Source organism: Aureobasidium melanogenum (assembly GCF_000721775.1).
Source record: "Aureobasidium melanogenum CBS 110374 unplaced genomic scaffold scaffold_44, whole genome shotgun sequence".
Taxonomy (NCBI): Eukaryota; Fungi; Ascomycota; class Dothideomycetes; order Dothideales; family Saccotheciaceae; genus Aureobasidium; species Aureobasidium melanogenum.
In genome coordinates, this window is record NW_024470096.1 from 37188 (window position 1) to 57676 (window position 20489).

Here is a 20489-nt window from a genome sequence, read left to right on the forward strand (position 1 = left end):
TCTACTTCGCTTGACACCCCCCTTTCACGAGTCTAACCCCTTGGCCTGCGGTCTTATCAAGAGTGTTGGTCATAACAATAATTTTGATTATCTGGGAGGCTCATACTGTTTTCTGCAGCTATTCCAGGTGCAGAGAGAAAGACTGCGCGTCGCAGCGATTAACAGTCGGAACCAGCGCACCCTCTAACACTTACTTATGATCTCCGAATGTTATGTTTTTTTGTGAAATCATCATTGAATGTTCTTGAAAATGGCGCTCAACAGAGTAGCTGAAGAAGAAGCAGCCCCTCCTCCAAATTAATTACCTGCCGAATTGCTCCATAGTCAGCTCCTCTTCTCCTTCCATTCCTGCCTACCTATATACTTGATAGACAATAAGTGTATGCAGGTTGCTCTGTATGCTCTTTTGAGCAGAGCCGGACAGAGCAGATGGCTCTTTCTACAGAGTGCTCTGTTCCCCAAGCTATGGGAACCAACAGAATAGGCTGTACGACCTTGTCGTTGACAGGATCGTAGCTTGCAGCTCTTATAGATAGATATGAGAGGACATGGTCTGCTGCGACCATTACCGTCCTTTTACTGAATCTGAAGAGTGCTATTGGTCGGACTGATGTGTAAATAGCGACAGCTCATACCCCTTGCAGGATTGATAGCTTGAGAAACCGAAAACAGATCAAATGAATTATGAAAGCAAAGTATAGCTCATACAGTGAGACCAGCATGGCCTTTGCCCGTCACCCTGACCTCCATTTACGGATCCCATTGTCGCTTGTTTCCAAACCACCTTACCAAATAGACCAACCCTAAGAGCACTGGGACCTCGATCAGCGGTCCAACCGTCGACGCAAGCGCCTGGTCACTGTTGGCTCCATAGGTGGCCACGGCGACAGCAATTGCCAACTCGAAGTTGTTGCTTGCAGCCGTGAAGCTCTGGGTTGAGCCAAGTCGATAGCCAAACCCTAGCATGTGCGTAATCCAGAGCGTAAAACTGAACATGACAATGAAGTAGACGATCAGAGGTGCCACAACGCGAATCACCGAAATGATTTGGTGCACCACGCGGTGGCCTTGTGATGCAAAGAGTACGATGATGGTGTATACAAGGCCAATAAGTGACCATGGTGCAACCCATTTGAGGAAAACGCGGTCGTACCAATCATCTTTAGTGATGGCCCGTAGGACAAGACGAGTGAGGATGGCAGCGCCTAACGGTATGCCGAGGAAGGCCGCGACGCTGGTTGACACAAGCGAGTATGAGGGCCTTATACCGCTCGAAGAGTGACTGATGATGTTGATGAAGAGAATAGCAAGGGGAGCATAGAGAACAATCTGGAGGATTGAGTTGATGGCGACGAGAATAGCGCAGTATTCACTATCGCCTCCGGCAAGTCCAGTCCAGATAAGCACCTGTTGACCGTTAGCTAAAATTGGGTCTCAACGGCTGGGTGGTCACAAACCATGGCGATACATCTAGCAAGTCCAACAAGAATGAGGCCTTCACGGAGCTCGCTTTGGTCTGGCAGGAACGCCCAAGCAAGAGCAAGCTGTACAAATCATGAGTTTCCTGCTCACATCGGACGCAAAAGTTCCAACTTACCATAAGAAAGGGTGCAACGATCCAGTTCATCACAATGGAGAATCCAATCTGTACCCAGAGCTTTTTCTCCTTGAAAGCTAGATGAAGAGTCTCGTACTTGACTTTGCATAGAATGGGATACATCATGATGAGTAAACCAATTGCTATGAACGATGAAGAATCAGTTTCGATGTTTCTACCATCGCCCAAAAGATTATCGAGAAAGCTTACCAACTGGTATTGAGACATGCACAAATTGACCCTTTTCGAGAGCGGGGCCAGTTTCCGGCACGAAGTTCCCCAGCAGAATACCGATAGCCATGGCAAGGATGATCCACAGTGCAAGAAAGCGATCTAGTAAGCCTAGGTTTTTGAACGCAGAGATGTTTTGTTTGTCTACAGGTGCCTTGACATCCTGCGACTCAATGTCCATGGACTGATGACTTGTGGAACGCATGTCGGCGGGACACGACACTGGAACGGTATGACTCATTGTCGCTCAAGTAGTGTACCGAGACGAAGATGGTAGGAATGATATTGGATGGAATATTATGTCTTTTCTGGATGTATACTGCTGGACTGGAGATCAGAAGCGCGAGACATGATATCTTACCACGGCTCATTTGCCGCGAAAGATGTTGGTCGAGAAAGAAGAAATCCGACGAATGAAATTGGGAGGATGACAGTCCTCCACGGTCATTCTCGCAGGCATTGATTGGCCGCGCTCAGACGCCGCCAAGGAAGCTGCCTGGGCAGAGATCTCAGCGACGCTGCCTCTATGGTGACATACCAGTTATCATCGGTTCAGCCGCAAGGAAAACAGATTGCGAGATGGTAACTCGACGTCAATTGTGATTCGCTGATCAGAAGAATATAAGACAGTACTACCTAGCAGCAATACATCGAATCATTCGATTGATCGCCGTTTGTCTGCGACAGTTTTAATATACATGTAAAATACTTGTTCCTTCTCATACTTCCTCATTACGACCTTTGGGCAAAAGGCGCACTAGAAGTCACTGTTCGGACATTCTCGTGGACTAGAGCGACGAGCCATTCAACCAACAACCAGGTCGAGGCCCCATGGCACGCAGCGTATCCTGCGCCAAAGTCTAAGGCAGTGGGCATATCCCAGTTCGATCTTCTGGTCATGCTAGAAGAAGGCAAGGAGCCAGGAAAAGACTTTGTTCTCGTCGATCTGCGGAGGAATGATCATGCAGTGAGTTCCGCGTGAGAAGAACGCCCAACATCGTTGATATTAACATATTGTCTAGGGTGGTACAATTGCAGGTTCTATTAACCTGCCTGCACAGAGCTTGTATCCATCTATTCCATCTCTTTACAGATTGTTCAAGGCTGCTGGAATTCCTAAGGTCATTTGGTACTGCGGTGAGTAATCTAATTGCTATCTGCGAAGTGATCATAGTGTACCTGACCATCTCGTAGGCTCCTCTAAGGGAAGGGGCAACCGTGCCGCTTCATGGTTTGCGGACTATGTAGCTGAGCAGGAGGAAACCAACACTATCCAGAGCGTGGCTCTTGTAAAGGGTATCAAAGGTTGGGTTGAAGGAGGACCCTCCTTTGCTAGTCGGATAAGTGAATTCGAGGCTGGGGCCTGGCAGAAATGACTCTGTCAGAAGTTGTACCCGTGCAGAAAAGCATAAATACCGATCAAGCATACGGACAAATAGATTTGAGTCTTGCGCAGGATGTCAAGTTAGCATCAGAATTGTAAATCAATTCCGCCAACAAGTGCTCGCTCCCGCTTTGCTATATTGGACTTATTACGGCTTAACTTTGACTCGAAGTACGAGTAGTCTTCTGTGACACGTGGTGGCGGGCAGAGATGCCCGGATTTTTGGTGAATCAACTTCTCGATCTGGGGCGCAGTATCCGTGAGTGAAGCCCAGGGTCTCTCCCCAACCAGTCGAGCTCGGTCGTGGGCGGAAGCTGTAAGCAACGCAAGCCCACCACAATCGATCCCGCAGTCAGCCCTGACTAGAATGACATCTGAGTCAGCAACTCCGCTCTCACTGCGCCGATCCAGAGAAATCAGGGTCAAGACGAACTTCAACAACGACAACAGGCCTGCAGCCAGACACAGCAGAACATCAACCCAGATAGTAGGGATGGCGAACGCAGGTATTGAGCATGCAGGGCTACTACAAGGCTCATCAGGAAGCAGGACCATCGAAATGACAACAGTCCAGGTGTCGGGAGACTATCTCCTGATGGTTAAAGACGGAGCTACCGCAGAAAGACTTATTATGAACGGCCACAAGTGGGTGACGTGCCTCGGCGCCAGCGCAGAGGTGATCACTCCAATCAGGAGTCATGGTCATGAACACCCCAGTGACTAGGGTTGACCTTATAGCGCAGAACCAGATGAACCAAATGATAGTAGGCCAGAACGAACAGCTTCTAGCCAACCACCCGATCAACCGAGTGGACTGGTGCCACAAACCATTGCTAGGCGAGGCCACGGGGACAGTCGTGATCAGTCTCATGACAAAGGCAGGTGCAAATGCTGCGTTGGTAGCAGGATGCATCTCCTTCGAAGACCAGATCAAGAATACCATCAGGTACAGTAGGGAATGCAAAGTCCCACAGTGCTTCAAATGCTACGAATACGGACATACAACGCGCCAATGTCGAAACGAAGAAGTATGCAGACACTGTGCTGGGGATCATCCCATCAAGAAGTGCGCGAACCTAAGCGGGAACAAGACTCGCGCTCTATGCAATGGGAATCACCCGACGTGGGCCCAGAGCTGCGAGTACATAAAGAAAGAAAGGGCGAGAATCGAGATAGAAATCCAGAAAGTCAAGGACCAGCCCTACTACCCAGAGGACCCAGTCGTCAGCCCAGGACCATCGGAAAGAGGATCCGTAGTGTCATTCCGCTTGCCGGCTGAAGAAGACGCGACGGACGGGAGACCTAACTCGGATCCAACCCCAGCGGAGGCAGCAAGCGTCATGAGCTCAGGCACTAGATCAAGCACGGGACAATCGACTGGACAAGGGGGCCAGACTAGGAGCAAGGAACTTTCAGCACTACTACGCCCGTAGAGAATCCGCAAGAGTTCTGCACCGAAACCTGCCCTCACACCTATGCAGGCAAGAAAGGCACTCGCAGGAATCGCTATGAGACAGGTCCAGGAGCAACAATGCGAATCAGGATCGGACGCTATCGAGATGATCGATAACAGCCAGGCTGAGGAAACCTCACCACCCTCGGCACAACCAGATGGGTACCGAATAGTGGAGAGACGCCAATCCCAGAGGGGTAACAGAAAGACACGATACAATCAGGTGTCTAATGAATAGAGACACCATACAGCTCAAGATGATACAGTACAACGTAGGCAGACGATACGACTCAATGGCACAACCTTTGAGGCACCCGGAGATAGCGTCGGTTGACATTATCGCAATCCAGGAGCCATGGATCCGGAAGGACATGGACATAAGAGCCATACACAATCCTACAGGAGGTCTCTTCCACGTGGCACTGGCCCCGAGCGAGAAACGACCTCGAGTGTGCTTATATATCCACCGGGGGATTGACACGCGAAGACTCAGGATTTACTCGTACGACAGCAGAGACACGATATCAGTATTGATAGATGGTGTGGTCCCAAATGCCATACACACCATATACAATCCTCACACGGAAGGGAGAACGCCGAACCAGGAGTACTAAGGCCTTCCAGGGAACAGCATCCTCCCAACCCTAGACCGTGCACTGCAAGCGACGAATACATACGATCAGGTAGTCCTTGGAGACTTCAACATACATCACGAGATGTGGGCAGGCCCGGTGACTGACCCAAGCCCGGCAAACCATCCAACTGGATTTATCAACACCCTGACTCAAGGCGGCCTTGGACAGTGCCTCCCGGTAGGCACAGTCACACGACCGGCAGACAGCGCAGGATCTTTTGGAACAACGATAGACCTAGTATGGGCTACCGGGGACATCCAGCGGAGGCTGTGTGAATGTAAGACTAGATCGGATCTGGAAGCGGAATCAGATCACGTCCCGATAGAAACGACCATTAGGATGGAAACCCCGCAAACACCACAAGAGAGAAGAAGGAAGTACAAAGATATGGTCATAGCCAAATTCAGGAAACACATGCAGGAGAATCCTCTGGGCGAGACCGTCCTCAACTCAATAGCATAAATCGATTACAGAACGACTGAGATTGCAGAAACCATGCCCAAGGCCATAGAGTATTCTACTCCAGAGATCAGGACGCATGGGACATACATAAGAACAGGTTTCTGCGCCCAAGTTCAAGAAAAGATTCTGGCGGCGCGAAGGGCAAGAAGGCAGTGGCAAAGGTATATGGACTAATACAGCCACACACTATACAAGAAAGCCATGAGAGACAAACGCAGCGCCAAGACTCTTATTTCCGAGCGTACTGGGGCAAGGCGTGACTTCAGCAATCGATGTACTGAGCGCTCAAGATCATTATGAAGACTTTCTGCGGGTACAAGTATTCTTGCAGACTGTCGTACTATTCTTCAAAGAACAATCGAAGAAATCTCCTCGAGCGAAACTTCACGGATCATAGCCACAATATTGGCAGACATTCAATTCTGTGCGAATTCGGATCCTGAGATGAGACGAATCATGGAATCTCCCAGGGCCAGTGACGCCAGATCTTCCTGAGGATGCCTGTATATATGACCGACGCACTCAGAGCCACATCGCTGAAAACCCTGCGGACTCACAGCGTCAGTACAGCTTCAACAAGGGATATGTCATAGAAGCAGCCAGTGATCTTTCCAGGTGGCAGCGCTACGCGTCTAAGGCATTCATTGGAGATTTCTGAGCAGACATACCCTTTGACAACTGATGCCATGAGAGTGCCGCTGGCAGACAGCGATGACATCGTATTGAATGATCTTGACGCGAGTTCCACCAGTTCTGCACAGTGTCAAGAATCGAGGTGGGAGAGCACAACTGTACACAACGACGACCAGCGTTGCCATGCGACTTTAGAAAATGAGGCTCGCGTCCTCGGACATGAGGACTTGCCTCAATTTCTACAGAATCGAAGGCACCAACGTACAAGACACGCGTATGACTTTCTAGCTCCGCAGATTCTCATGCAGCGTTCTGTAGACCGTGGATCCGAAAGTATTAGAAGTGAATGGAAGAAGGTCAGCGACTCAAATTGCATGGGGAAAGTGTCAAAAGCGAAAACAGCGCTCGAAAAACAGCTTCAACATAGATCATCAGTCCATCGTCACCCGGACGACACCAAAGACTCTGGCTTCACATCTGCACTATCCTCATTAGAGCTCTTCTCATGGAGACAATCACGGTCAGCGCTTCGGCAATCCGCCTCTACAATCGCCCAGCAGAGGCCTGCAGTGTCTAAGTGAGAACTATCGAGATCGCAGAAGATGGTGTAGAAAGGTCTGACATCCCTGTCATCGAAGCACAAGTCAGTTTTGCCCAATCTGTGATGCTTCTCCAAGCTTTACCATGTCCCTCACTGTCTCTTGCGCAGAATGACGAAACCTCCAATTTGGTCAGCGGCTACAACACCACCGACCTGTATGGACGCCAGAAAGCCGTCGAAGAACTTCCAAAGTTTCGTTGAGCGATTTTGTTGCCAAGGGGTGTTCATCGAGATCCGTATGTGCAGAAAGAGAGCGTAGAAGATCGGACATGTTCCTCCAGTGAATAAGACGTTACCCTTGTCGAGATTGATAGTCCTTGACGTCTTAGCCAACCGCAGTCTTGGTCGAAGCAAACCTGATCTCCAAGCCAATTTTACGTCGCTGCTTAACAGACAGGCGACGAAACATGTGTGTGCAGCCTGCTATCACACGCGATGATCCTGACCTGAACACACCAGTCAAGAATGCTGGGCTGGTTAGCCAATCTCTGATCCGATGGCTGTGTTGAGCTTTGGCAGCTTGAAATCTCCAGAGTCATCTCCACATCCACTGGGAAACTTCATTCGCGCACGGATAGACAAAACAATCGCGTTACATCTAGCGAGGGAACACACTACTGGAATCTCCCATGAGTATCACATTTACTGTGGAGCTTCTTCCAGGCTCACCTGCTTCTGAATCGTGGACTCTCTGCCTGGTCTTCAAATTATCAGCGCTATGTAATGCGGAAAGTTATAAATCTTTGACTGTTTCTCCTGCAGTGATGTTGTCCTTGTTGTTTAAGCAGATGCAGCAAGCGTTTGCAGTACCTCTGCAAGCTGTGCTGGCTAGCCACGACGGAAAACCCAGCCTGTGCTTGTGCCTTTACCATTCAAACAACCTTCGAACCGTGTAGTCTCGTCTCTTTCCGACCAGCGCAGGCGTATGAAGTCGACATCTTTGTAGCGGTTTGTTTAGTGCACCAAGATTTGCTTCTTGACCCGAGTGCAGCATTATGCTAGAGTTCGTACAAATGTCAAATCATCTGGAAGCATCTTACTGCACATTATCTGTAATTGAGGCGAGCATTGAATGGATGTGATGTCACGGCGAATTGGGGGCAAGATCACAGAAGTCCTACCATTCACCTTGAGTACTGAGGTAGGAGCTGTCGTAATCATTCAAAAGACACATTCAGTAGTTGCTTACACGTTCGTTAGACAAATCGCTGGTTGATATAGCATCGTAGACCGCTTCGATTTCTTCCGCTCTTTTTGTTTCCAAGCGTGAGCCGCAATGGCTGACGAATTCGAGGTCAAGAGAGAGCAGAGGAGGTCGATCATCACCCTGGTAAGATATGGTCCGGGCGGTCCTCCTCCAACAGTTGTACAGTATGCGGACTCAGAGAGGCACGTATACCCAATAGAGTTCAACACAGCATCCTGGACCGGAATCGAGTGGACGGTGCATCTCGGTGAAACGCTCTCCCTACCAGAGCTGCAGATGCTGACACAAAGTCGGCTGGTCCAGTGCGCTCACTCATTCAGCGACGCGGTGGTCTTCTTGGCAGAAGATTTGCTTTCAGCAAGTTTAATCTATCTCGAGTGGCTGGCTTGCTGTCTCCCTTCCGAGAGCGTTCGACATTTGAGACCGGCAGCGCTGATCATCATTGGGGGATCCGCATCTGACATTGAATATTTCCTGCGTCATTGCGCTACTCAACAGGACGCTGGTGTTCGTACATCCAACGAACAGAGAACGGATCTCTTCGACAACATAAAAATCGAGCAAGTCAAGAACTTTGCAAGGAGTATCAACCTCTTGCCACCCAGAATTACACAGCACGTAGCATGGGGACACATCCGCGATAGTCACAAGGTCTCGAGGCGTCTGAGATCAAATCACGGTTGGCTGTGGACTTTGTCTGACTTTCAGCAGTTGGCATCAGCTTGGAAAGCAACGGGGTCAATGCCCAATATTGTTCTTCAGTTGACGGACCCATGGCCTCCGGGAAAATTTTCACTATCTAGTGTACTATCGAGCGTTGATAGTAATGTACGTAGCAACGATCAACGCTTCGACACGGTCCTGAACGCAAGGGCTAGTCTAGTTAGTAGCTATCTGATGCGGCACTCCTTCCAATCACGGCACTGGACTGTGCCCGGCAAGTCCTCCCAAACCAACATGTTTGCAGAAGACCAGTTCAGGCTACGGTATCTGCCTCTTGCTACAAGCATAGTACGCAGTTCTTTCGAACAATCCGAGAAGTTCACTTCTGCGGCGATATCCGAGCGGTACGTTCCAGATGACCTCGTGAACATGATCAAGGACTGCTGGTTGGAGAACACCCGAAGAGCATATCGGAGTTGCGTCAGCATCTTCGATTCGGCAAAACTCCACATCGAACAGCTTCGCCAACACCGCGGGTATCTTGCTGGGTTACAGTATGGAACCAGATGTGCAGCTTGTCTCCTGGAGCAGTGGGCTCACATGCTTCCGTGTAGACACGGTCTGTGTACTCTATGCTTGAGAGCCTGCCACGGTAAGGAAGCAAGCGGATGTCGTATGGATGTGTATGAGTGCCCTGTCTGTGAGCACACTCTTGCATTCCCGTGTCTGCGAACATATGTGCCATCAACGGCGACAGTGCGGGGCGGGTCTTGGCGCTCGATGGTGGTGGTGTCAAAGGGCTTGTACAACTCCAGATCCTCGAACATCTGCTTGATAAGATCGGACTACGCGAGACGGTTCACATATCTTCTTTCTTCGACCTCCTGGTTGGAAGTAGTATAGGTAATGAGATTTTGTATTACACTGCCCGTCTCCAGAGACCTTTGCCTGATCGCGTTTAGGTGGTATCTGCGCATTGGGCATTGGGACCAAAAAGTGGTCTTTGAAAGATTGCAGAGTAAAGTTTCTCAAGTTCGCAGAGCAACTTTTCGTCCGAAAGAGCCGCTGGGCAAGACTACTGTCGTATTTCACAGGTGGCTGGTCCGATGTACTAAACATTGCCGTCAAGCTTATCTTTTTCGATAGCATATACGACTCAGCTCCAATTGAAAGAATTCTCGTGGAGAGCTTTGGCGATGCCTCACTCATGATCCAGGATGACCTCGAACACCCAACCAGAGTGGCTGTCGTTGTGAATCAAGCATCGACCTCCGAAACAACGATATTTACCAATTACAACAAGTCGCGTCATCGCAGGACAGGCGCGTACAGGTGGCCTTCAATGGACAGTTCGTATCAGTTACCTAGGATATGGGAGGTGTAAGTTTTTACTAGGAACAATCGTTATGGTACTTGTACTCATTAGTATACTTAGGGCTCGCGCAACATCTGCTGCACCAGGGCACGTATCACGATATTTTTGTTTATGACTATCATTATTGACATCGCTTTGACAGATTTTGGAAGTCAATGATACTACTCGGTGAAGTGTATCAAAATGGTGGACTAAGCCATAACAACCCGTCTGCCATTGCAGCGAGCGAAGCTAATATGCTTGCACCATCGCAATATAACGATCCTTCAGTCGTATCAGTGGGATGTGGACGCTTCTCCACGGCACCGCTGACTCGAATGTCAGTATTCAGAAGATATATCAAGGTACTCGAGGAATCCCTGAGCGCAACCAGACAGCATGAAGTCACAAAAATGCAGAGACATGGAAGGCTAGAGAACTTGCTGCGGCTGAACCCAAGGCTGGATATGGACGAAGTGCTGCTAAATGAGCAGTCCTCGATGTCTTGACTGAACAACTCCGTCCAGGCAATCCTGGAATCGAAATCAGGTTCGGCTAGACTATTTACGGCGGAGTGTGAGACAGTAATGAAGCAGCTGATTGCTTCCCTGTTCTACTTCGAGCTTGGCTACAAACTGAGGAAGGGACAGAAACGGGACAAAGTTCTGCAGCTAGGAACTATCAAAACCCGTCTGACCGAACAAGAGTTCGAAGTCTTTCGGAAAACGTATCCCGAGGTGCGCTTCAGAGTCAAGGACCTGGTAGTTGAGCTATCAGCCGCGATGGAGATTGAGATTCTACAGCCAGTAAGCACCGAGTTGTTTAAGATCGAGCTCATCCACCCTTCTTGGATACAACAAATCAGTGGATCACCATTCACGATTGCCCAGCTGCGAGAGGCGCAGAGCGATTATCTGCCAGTCGGGCTCGGCGAAGGACGCAAACGTAAGAGGGGCTGAGAACCATTCGTAGAGTTATTATCGATGACTGTATTCATCATCAGCATCCCACCTGACGACCTTACGTGATGTATTCAAACCGATACCCCAGATGGTCATCCTGGATCATTCCGCACGAAAGGATCGTTGCCCATGCCATATCCCTTGCAAGTCCCTGTTAGTCTTCGAGTCAGCTTCTCTTAGATGGTCTTTTCTCCACTTGGAGCACCTTCAGACTCCGCTCTAAATAGTCGCAATTATATGCCCAAGTATATGTATATGATGCCGAGCTTATCAACTCATCACGAGATCTGGTCGTCCACATCGTGATTCGCTGTCACTATAAATTTCAGGACTTTCCATGAACTACAACTCTGGGCACTCTGTTGGTATCATCCTATGTGACCCTTGTACTCTTGCGTGTTCCGGTTCAGTAAAACGAGACAGGCATCCATCTGATAGCAAATAAACAATCTATGGAACGGAATAGTGACAACCTCTTCATTCTGAGAGCACAGGCAAAGATTACAGAAACAGAGAAGATGCTTAAATGGGTGGTGCGCCATATCGATGACGTCGCAACACTGGATTTTGCGGACTCTGAGTTCAATTCCTTGATCTCCAACGCAATTCGAAATCTCGACACAATTCGCAGCATCATCTTGCGGCACGAAGAACCTATAAATCTCCAGGTTGAGGCGATCAAACTATACGACCACATACACAGTGCCAAAGGGTACTTGGAGCGAGTCAAGATGGAGGAAGATCCCGAGCGATACTGGCAGCGTCGATGTGGATCTTTAGACGAGATGCTTTCAGGAGTCTCACAGAGACTTAATCAATCGAAGCGTGAGGGTGCGATCTTTGATAATAGCGACGAGCGTTTGAAACCACTCAAAGCGAGAAAACTTGGCACTCTAGAGGTTTACCTTGTTACATATCTCAGACAGCGAACTGGCCACACTGGACCATCTTTGACAGTCTTTTGCACAAGTAGTTCCAGATACTCCGTCTACATGGTGTGCTCATACAGATGTTTGTGACTTATCAGATTAGTCGCCATCATTTAGGAGCTTTAGCCAACTAGGATATGCTAAGGGCTCTGTATAGGATATTCCCATTGATGTTGCATTGTAGAAACCGTTTCAGTATGGCAAGGCATCCTGGATATGGTGGCAAGCGATAAGAAGGCTGACAATCACGATGATCAAGTGATATCGACTGTGATGAGGGATCAAGCACGCCACAAGCTTTGACAGGTGAGTTTTGTTCAAGAGATAGTCTATAGAACTACGAGTCTCGTCAACTCAAAACGACTCTTGACGTAAGCCACATTAAACGTCACTTGAAACAATTAAGTAAGTCAAAGCTTATACAGTCTTCATTATAGCTTTTTTGGAATCCCAAGAAGTTCAGTATGAGTCAAAACCAATCATAGCACCGTGTGCTCCACAACTTTCCGTATTATCTAAGCAGTGAAACCTTGGCAGTAAGGTGATGCCTGGGCTTCATCATGGTCTCAGCTCCGGCACCGTCTGACTGAAGTCGTCAATCACCGCTGCATAATCGTCAATCTCACTCGTGCCGAAATCATCTTTCTGAACAATTTTGTCGTTAGCCATAGAGCTTGTCATATCAGCAGCAGCTGTATCAAACATAGAAGTTTGACTCGAACTAGCAATGGGCTCCAGAGTTTGTGTGGTTTGGGGATCATCTTTGTAGACCGAGTCCTTTAATGGTAGATCACCACGGCCGTCGTTCGATGGTTCAAGGCCCTCGTTCGATTGCCCAATGCCGTCTACTAGATCGCTCATGCAGACCCCATTGGGGCTGGATCTCCAGTGGCGACTTCACTCTCAGTCTGTCGTACCGGCTCAGCGTGTGCGAAAGGACTCTTCCCGCGCCTGATGATACCTGATTCTTCCTTATCCCTTATCATCCAGCGTTGTACCACCAAACAAGATCGTGGGCTGCATCAATTTGTCCTGATCTTCCACGTCCCGAGGGCTGTTCTCTCGATCCTCGACTTCCACATAGATCGCCTCTTGCTCTTCTGTCGCAGAAGAAATCTCGTCCTCCGGAGTCTTGTCGTTTTGGAAAGACGGGAGGATGCTATTTCTTGCAGTGGAGCTGAAAGATTCCGACAAAAATGCAGCACTCTCATTCCCTCCCGTTCAGTCAGCGAGTGATGATGCAGACTGATCTGAGCTTACTCCTCTCATTCAGCGCTTGACAACGCCAGAATTCTCATCAGTACACCGAGTCGATAGAGACATGTCGGAGTCGCTTCCCGATATCGGGCTGCGCTGTTGACCCGAATTCAGTCTGTCTAGACCAGAGCTTACATATGTGTCCATATCGACTGTTGCAGGATCTTTAGCTGAACTCAACAGGTAATGTGGAGATGTGGCCACGGATGCGCTCTTCGCGAGCTCTCCATCAAGACCATCGGGCCAAACTTCCTCTGCCGTCTCTGAGTCAATATTCCTGAGCTCTGACAGCCCGGTGTTAAGCACCAAGTCGAGGTCGGATTTCTGATTCTCCGTCCACGTGCTAGTTGAATGATGAACCTGCCACGGTCTATTTGCTCGATTAGACACTCTACCGAAGTCCTGGATGATGCTAGGGACAGCGTCATCAGATGGGTGGCTGCGGTCGTTGCCTCGAAAAGGCTCCCGATCTAGGTTGTGTACAACACAATCCACGATTTTATAGCTGTCGATGTCGTTCCGCGTTCTGCTCTCGTCCGTTGACTGGTTCGGATCTATCTTGTCGGCTTCAGATGGTTTCAGTGTTTCGCCTGACTCATCGTCATCCGGTGTAAATATATGGCGATCTTTCTGACGTTCACTGGTCGGCGTCATCGCCATTGATGCGATACAAACGTTGATTTCTGAGCTGTCAAGGTCTACGATACCATTCTCCAATCCCAATGGAGCGCTCGAAGTCCCGACATATGCGGAAATATGATCTGAGAATTGTACTGCGCATTGCGCGGGTCCTGGTCCATCAAGTTGGTATTCATCGCCAGGATCTTTTGACGATGGAGAGGGACTGACGCGTAGCCTCACTCTAGAGGATTTAACAGTTGAATCCTTGGTTCTTGCTGTATCTTTTGCCAATCCTGCAACATCAGCATCACGAGTTGTGTTAGTAGCATGGAGATGGATTTGAGTGTTCCCCAAAGCTTCTGCCCTATCTTCACTGGGCGGGCCAGTCTTGCCGACTTCGAATTTTCCAACCCCATACTCCGTGTCTTCTCCTTCAGCCGGCAGACTGTTCAGAGTATATGTAACTCGTGACTTAGCGCAAGTACTTCTTAGAGTCTCCAAGTCTTTTCGAAGATCCCGCACTTCTTCATCCATGCCGGTCACAGATGCCTGTCCAGTCGACATTGTCGAGATGACTGCTTTGGTCTGAGATTCAATTGCAGTCAGAATGGCCGCTTGATGATCACGGATACCGCGGTTTTCATCGCTGAAAGCATGTTTCATCTACACTTATCTGTCAGTATACGGTGCTTAGCGAACGCGAGCTCCTGTCACAAACCTGAGTGGCTAATATTTCGCATTCCCGCCTGTCGATTTGAGATGCCTCCGCCATATTCTTCTTCAAAGTGTTCGACAAGGTTTTTGTCATAGCTGAACCCACCGAAGCAATTCCCTTGGTTACACCAGCATGTGCGATGCAATCCCTCGACGCTCTGTAAAGCTGTTGCAAGTGGTCATTGGTCGCCTTGTATAATACATCGAGATCTTTCAGTGTTTGTGCTGTGATCTGTCTAGCCAGCTTCTTGTCAAGAATATTTACTTGTTGCGAAAGTTCTTGGGTTAAACTAGACCGTGTGAATTCAAGTCCTTCTTTGAACTGTGCCAGCTGCCTAGATAAGCTCTCATGGAGGCCAGAGATGATACTCTCTTGCATGTGTGGGATAGGTATGTTCTCGCGCTTACACGTTTTCTCAGCGAGCATCTCCTCCAATCCATGCATAGATCTTGTGATAAGGTCTACAAGTTATGTGCTTCGACTCGCCTCTGTGGTTGTTCCAACTCCATAATCAAGGCTTCGCATAGTGTCGATGACCTTAGCGGTGAGGACTTCCTGCATTTCCAGAGTCTGTAAAAGTTCAGTCTAGCGACCTGCAACTTATCAATCGTTCTTACCTTTGTTGTATTCTCAACCAAGTCCCGCTGCAATAACTGGAACTTGTCACAGAAAAGGTCTTTCAGAGAGCCCTCGCTTCGGGTTGAGGCCATGTCTGCAGTCCGGGGGTGCGATTTGTCGGTCCCGGGCGGCTGCATAGCAGTGGGGCCACCTGTCGGGCCCTCGAAGTCCGTCACATCAGGACCACCACCGGTACACCAACTTTGTGGGCTACGACCAGATGATGTCACCTCTGTCGGAGTGTTGAACCGGTTGTCAAGGTCCTCATCTGCATTGTCGCCCAAGCCTTCAGGTGTGCAATCTGCATTGTCGGTCTGTGGAATCATCCCTGTCGGGTCCGGAAGGCCTGCGTATTCGATTGAGTCGCTCATGCCTGATGAAGCTGAGTTATATCTGCTTCTTGCTATGATGAGACCATGAATGTCCACTTCATATCCATTCTTGTCTAACTCGTTCCGCCCGAGCGGGAGAATCGATGACCCTCCTGAAGGTCTTGCAGCTGATATGATTCGATCCCTTGCACCGTCGCCGCTGGACCCGCTTAGATGTCTAAGGACTTCTGTTAGATGAGCTTGTTGGATCGGTCATTTGGCACAATGATCTTCGCGTCCCCAATGACCATGACCTTCCCCCTCTGATACCACACGATTGAACAATTCCACAGCCTTTTCCCACGGTGTTTTCCGAGATATACTGGCTAAGTCTTCGAGAAAGTGGACGCGTTTGGCATGCCAGTGATAATGTTCAATATAATCATGACCCCAACGGCCTCCGATTCCGTCTAGAGCTTTGTCTTTGCGGTGACGTGGAACAATCTTGTTTGTATCGTCCACAGTTATACCGTTCTTCCTTAGGCAATCTTCAAGCTGAGCCGCACAGTTCTCCAGCTCATCTTGCTCTTCTATGATGAACCTGATGACCACATCCTTGATCCTGGAGTATTCCGTGTTGTTTCTCGATCTCAAGACATCTTCTAGGTGATCTATCACTGATTTTGTACCACCTGTACGTAGTCTCCTTTTGAGTTCTGTCGACAAGCGGTCCATTTTGCGCCTTTAGTGGTGCGGAGAAGAGAAAGTCTTCTACTAGAGGGTGATTGACAAGTACGGATTCACCGCGATCGGAGCAAACGCTTATGTGCTCAAGACCAGCAGGTTTGGACGACAAGAAGCACTACTCGAGACGTGATGTGTGAACTTCGCATCTTCTGGCAAGGCGTGAGGGGAGGCATTGGCTTCTTCATCTGAACTTTCCTTCTTCGCACATGAGAATACATTGGTCTATTCAAAGGCACATCACACTCACTCGCTGGAAAATTACGTGTTTATGAGAGTCTGCATACATGCGAGTCTTGAGCAAGAAGGTTGTTTTTTGCCAGAAAGCTATCGCTGGGCATAGGTGATGGCGCCGTTGTGAAGGCTATCACTTCCGATGAATCAGGTGAGTCTCGTCATCGCTTGACACTCGATATGTCATACTGACAGGCAAGAAGTTGTATCCCAAGTCTTAGAGTCGTCGACAATCTGCTTCCATGACTCAATCATTCGATCTATATCTCTCAAAATCTTAGGGTACTATAGAGTAGAGAATTAGAACAATTTTCGAAACGTAGAGGAGTGGAAGTCCCCACGCGGTCACCCACCAGAGTTGTAAATTGTCTTTCAACTGCTTGTGCATGGCAGAGCGGAACCTCCAGCTAATTGGGGCCTTACGTGCTGAAATCTCATTGCAGTGCGTATCACTAAATACAACAATGGCTGCTTTGACATGTCCAGGCTGTAATCTATCTTGGTCGACAGCTATGACGTGTCTTTAGCAGCCTCAAACGATTCAAAGCTGCTACATGCTTTGCCGATCGAAGGTTTTGGTAACTGTCCTTCCATTCGATGTTCGGTGCTACAAGAAATCGGTATGTTTGCGCTCAAGTCAGGCCGAAACGATGTTTCTGCTTGTTTGACTTTGATCCACAAGCTTGACCTATAATGTAGATGTTGACCAGTGAGTTTCGCCGTTCTCGGCCGAAACCCCGAGGTGTCACTGCATGCAGATCGTAATGAGCTACCTCTCAGCATCCTCCCATCTGGAAGAAAGAGAGGAGGCGTCATCGTAGACGATCATGGTGAGAGCCAAACAAGATATATTACACAGACCCAGGTTCTTTTGAACTACAATGATAGCGTGTGGTGAGCCAACTTACTTGTGTCAGTATCCCTTGTATGGTGACAGTGTTCATATTTCGGGAGTTGTAGAGACTTCGTCTGACATCAGGGTTCAAGGCCGCGATATGTGTTGTGATTACGTAATAAGCAGGAGTCTCTTTTCTGCCATATCGCAGCTGATTAGAACTCTCATTGCGCGAGATAGGATATCTCGTTTCACGCAGATGAACATGAAGCAGAATACAGTATAACACACAAAAGAACCGGATTTAAATCACGAAGGTCCACGTTCTGGCTCCTCAGCCAACCTGCACAGACCATCGCCAATAGCTGACATACCGCGCACAGCTTGTGCGGACAACGTCTCTTTTAGTTGCGATTAGTTGTACCTCAGTCGCTGTTGCATCTGTGCGGATAAATATAGAAAGACTCGTGTCCGATCTTTGCTTCACTGCCATATAAAGAGCACACTCACGATAACTATACTGTCTCCACACTCCTTCTTCCACACTCTCAACCAGCCACGTCGCTTTTTCGTGCTTCATAATCTATCATCCTAAGCCAAAATTTTCTCGAGGCGACGAGAAACACTGGTCTGTTCAATGATGAGCAGTTCATCATCAACTGCAGACTCTTTCGTACAGCTGCGTGATCCCAAACTTTTTCTTAGACGAACGCAAGAAAGTCGAGCGAGCGCACGTACGCCGAAACATGGACAAAGGTCGATGGATAGTTGGACCTATATGCGAGAGTTAAGGCGTCTCCAAGAACGATGTGGATGCCTAGAGATGTACATGCTCGATTTGGAGAAACGGTTGTTCGACGCTCTTGATGCAGAACGCTCAAAGGCAAGTGCAAAGAGCATGAGGCGATTTGAGACACGCCCGGAGATACAGGGCTCATGTAGGCCCGAAGAGAGTTAGTCTAGGGTGGTAATGCTGGAGAACAGACTGTATCTGCACCTCGTAAGCTTATTGATAGATCTTGAGTCGAAGCTTCCTCAGACAATCCGAGTCTTGTTTGGGTTTGTGTTTACGCACGAATCGGGAACTTTACGCACTTGGTCGGCACAGCTCTTCTTTGAATCCCACCGATGATCCGCGAACTTGATAACAGTCTCGAATGCACTCCAAACAGCTGCAAGCTAAACTTGTGGTTGCATACTCTAAGAAGAAGATGGAGTGCCGACTGGAAAAACACTGCTTGCATTCAAAGAAGTGCAATGATCCATGTATGACGTCTTGATGGAGCATGAGTTTCCTCTCACAACCTGTGCCTCTTCTTACTGCGGAGACTTTCAAGGCTTGGTACAGAGAATGAAGCTGACTTGATCCCGTAAATCTGAGTGTGACCGATGGCCAAAAGATGCCCTCGCTTGACCATTCCGTATGTGAGCACAAGAAAAATTTTGTTTTGCTCTGATGGCAACATAATGTATGTGGAGACGTTTCCAATGATCATAATCACCGCTGGAGGTGAACGCTTTATCACTCGCTACTAATTAGCGACAAATTAGCTCTGTTTATGGCTACGTTAGCTTCGACGAAGAGAACGATGTGGTCCATGCTATATCATATGTCTCTGTGTTCGATTTCTCTCCGTAGATTCAGAATCTAAGCAGTGATTGCACTCGCGTCGCACCACCGATCGATTTGGCCAATTTATGCCGCTCGATTACTCAGACCGGACTGGATCCATCAAACTTTCATGGCAGCCCATCCAATTGATATGGACGACAATTTGAGCATGCTTCTGCCGAAGCAACTGAACAGAAAGCGAATCCGCTCGAGCAGTCTCGCGGGAGATGCATGTATCAACGACACGTCAATGGTGAACAGTCTGTGTGCAGATCACTACAGTCCTCGTCAGTGCACGAATGAGTGTCACAGCTACCCGATCTTCAAACGGCGGCATTGGTAGGTTGAGAAATCTGCTGCATGCGCAAATATATCTAATCTTACACCCAGGCGTGCCGAAGTTCGAGACTGTAGTACGACAGGCATCAGATGGCAAACGAGACGTCTGAACGGATCAAGAAGCTTCAAAACGCTTCTGGGGTTGGAACGAAAGATGCTTGCAGAGCAACTGTGTGTCTTCGGAGTTCGGAGGTCCCAATGAGGCGTAGGCTTGACGTCTGTCGTGCCGTAGATCTTCAGGCAATGCTCTTCTCAGACAGGCACAAGCTTTCCATAGGTATAGTCAGTACTTGGTCCATAAGATGATGCCGTCTTGTACGTACGCCATATGATTTCAGATGCCATCATGCCTCAACCTCCGTCAATCAAGATGCCATCTAGCAAAAGAGATGTAGAAGCTCAATCTCTTTGACTGACTGACTAATTGACGTATAGCTATGTATGCTAGTAGTAACCAGAGCACTGAAATGCTGCCCAAGCTAAAGACATGGGATATTGTAGCAACCCAACTCATCTTCGAATTCCGAGAGCCATTGACGACTGTTCTAGGCTTGTACTCCTCTTAGCCGAGAAAGCGCCACATTTGGAGGTGCACCTCGGGTGTCTTACGGATCCTCAAGCGGTACATGTGAGGCTATTGATTGAGGGCGCTCTTTCGGATAGCTTCAAATAACTCCTACACTATTCCAGTCGCACCAAGGATAGAAGTTGGACATGTCAGAAAGCTACAGATAGGCCCTGAACGGTCTCAACTCGAGCAGAGTGCATAAGGGCTACGCAAGACTTTCGTGTTATGAAGGGCATCGAAGGGTCGAAATTCTTAGCTCGTCTTTTGTAAAGAAGTTTACTTATGATCACCAAAATACACAAGCGCCGACAGCTAAGTTCGGAGCTTGCTGAGGACCCTTAGGTCTCGATATGCCGGTTTGTGATTCAGACCTGGCGACGAGGAACTCGGGATGACTGCAGCAGCCTGGTACGATTTGTCAGCATCCATCATATCCCATATCGTAGGTATAGGCGGACGAATGACTAGATCTGTACCCGTTGGTGCTGGCTGGGTTCAAGCTCTTTGAGCTTGTCGAATCCGGG

General features: G+C 48.7%; 9 protein-coding genes across 9 annotated transcripts; 6 read left to right on the plus strand and 3 right to left on the minus strand.

Moving 5' to 3' along the window:
- Positions 1–750: 750 nt before the first annotated feature.
- Positions 751–2033, minus strand: M437DRAFT_60748 (arsenical-resistance protein; the record flags this gene model as incomplete). Its single annotated transcript, XM_041023805.1, has 4 exons — positions 751–1407; positions 1458–1544; positions 1598–1740; positions 1808–2033. The coding sequence occupies 4 exons, from the start codon at positions 2031–2033 to the stop codon at positions 751–753; spliced, it is 1113 nt and encodes a 370-aa protein (XP_040874882.1).
- A 618-nt stretch (positions 2034–2651) lies between these two features.
- Positions 2652–3204, plus strand: M437DRAFT_60783 (uncharacterized protein; the record flags this gene model as incomplete). Its single annotated transcript, XM_041023811.1, has 3 exons — positions 2652–2795; positions 2851–2965; positions 3023–3204. Coding segments are annotated over 3 exons (441 nt in total), but the record flags the coding sequence as incomplete, so codon positions are not given.
- A 706-nt stretch (positions 3205–3910) lies between these two features.
- Positions 3911–4645, plus strand: M437DRAFT_70468 (uncharacterized protein; the record flags this gene model as incomplete). The annotated part of the gene is made up of 1 exon (XM_041025459.1): positions 3911–4645. The coding sequence occupies one exon, from the start codon at positions 3911–3913 to the stop codon at positions 4643–4645; it is 735 nt and encodes a 244-aa protein (XP_040874884.1).
- Positions 4646–5381: 736 nt separating this feature from the next.
- M437DRAFT_70469 (uncharacterized protein) lies at positions 5382–5762 on the plus strand (the record flags this gene model as incomplete). The annotated part of the gene is made up of 1 exon (XM_041025460.1): positions 5382–5762. The coding sequence occupies one exon, from the start codon at positions 5382–5384 to the stop codon at positions 5760–5762; it is 381 nt and encodes a 126-aa protein (XP_040874885.1).
- A 2510-nt stretch (positions 5763–8272) lies between these two features.
- Positions 8273–10729, plus strand: M437DRAFT_70470 (FabD/lysophospholipase-like protein; the record flags this gene model as incomplete). Its single annotated transcript, XM_041025461.1, has 5 exons — positions 8273–9270; positions 9305–9485; positions 9682–9769; positions 9829–10246; positions 10384–10729. The coding sequence occupies 5 exons, from the start codon at positions 8273–8275 to the stop codon at positions 10727–10729; spliced, it is 2031 nt and encodes a 676-aa protein (XP_040874886.1).
- Positions 10730–10807: 78 nt separating this feature from the next.
- M437DRAFT_89123 (uncharacterized protein) lies at positions 10808–11179 on the plus strand (the record flags this gene model as incomplete). The annotated part of the gene is made up of 1 exon (XM_041028972.1): positions 10808–11179. One exon carries the CDS (start codon positions 10808–10810, stop codon positions 11177–11179), a length of 372 nt encoding a protein of 123 aa, XP_040874887.1.
- Positions 11180–11634: 455 nt separating this feature from the next.
- M437DRAFT_70471 (uncharacterized protein) lies at positions 11635–12201 on the plus strand (the record flags this gene model as incomplete). The annotated part of the gene is made up of 1 exon (XM_041025462.1): positions 11635–12201. One exon carries the CDS (start codon positions 11635–11637, stop codon positions 12199–12201), a length of 567 nt encoding a protein of 188 aa, XP_040874888.1.
- A 468-nt stretch (positions 12202–12669) lies between these two features.
- On the minus strand, positions 12670–12972 carry M437DRAFT_70472 (uncharacterized protein; the record flags this gene model as incomplete). Its single annotated transcript, XM_041025463.1, has 1 exon — positions 12670–12972. One exon carries the CDS (start codon positions 12970–12972, stop codon positions 12670–12672), a length of 303 nt encoding a protein of 100 aa, XP_040874889.1.
- A 408-nt stretch (positions 12973–13380) lies between these two features.
- M437DRAFT_70473 (uncharacterized protein) lies at positions 13381–16368 on the minus strand (the record flags this gene model as incomplete). The annotated part of the gene is made up of 5 exons (XM_041025464.1): positions 13381–14652; positions 14708–15130; positions 15242–15274; positions 15322–15878; positions 15969–16368. The coding sequence occupies 5 exons, from the start codon at positions 16366–16368 to the stop codon at positions 13381–13383; spliced, it is 2685 nt and encodes an 894-aa protein (XP_040874890.1).
- Between the last annotated feature and the right edge of the window lie 4121 nt (positions 16369–20489).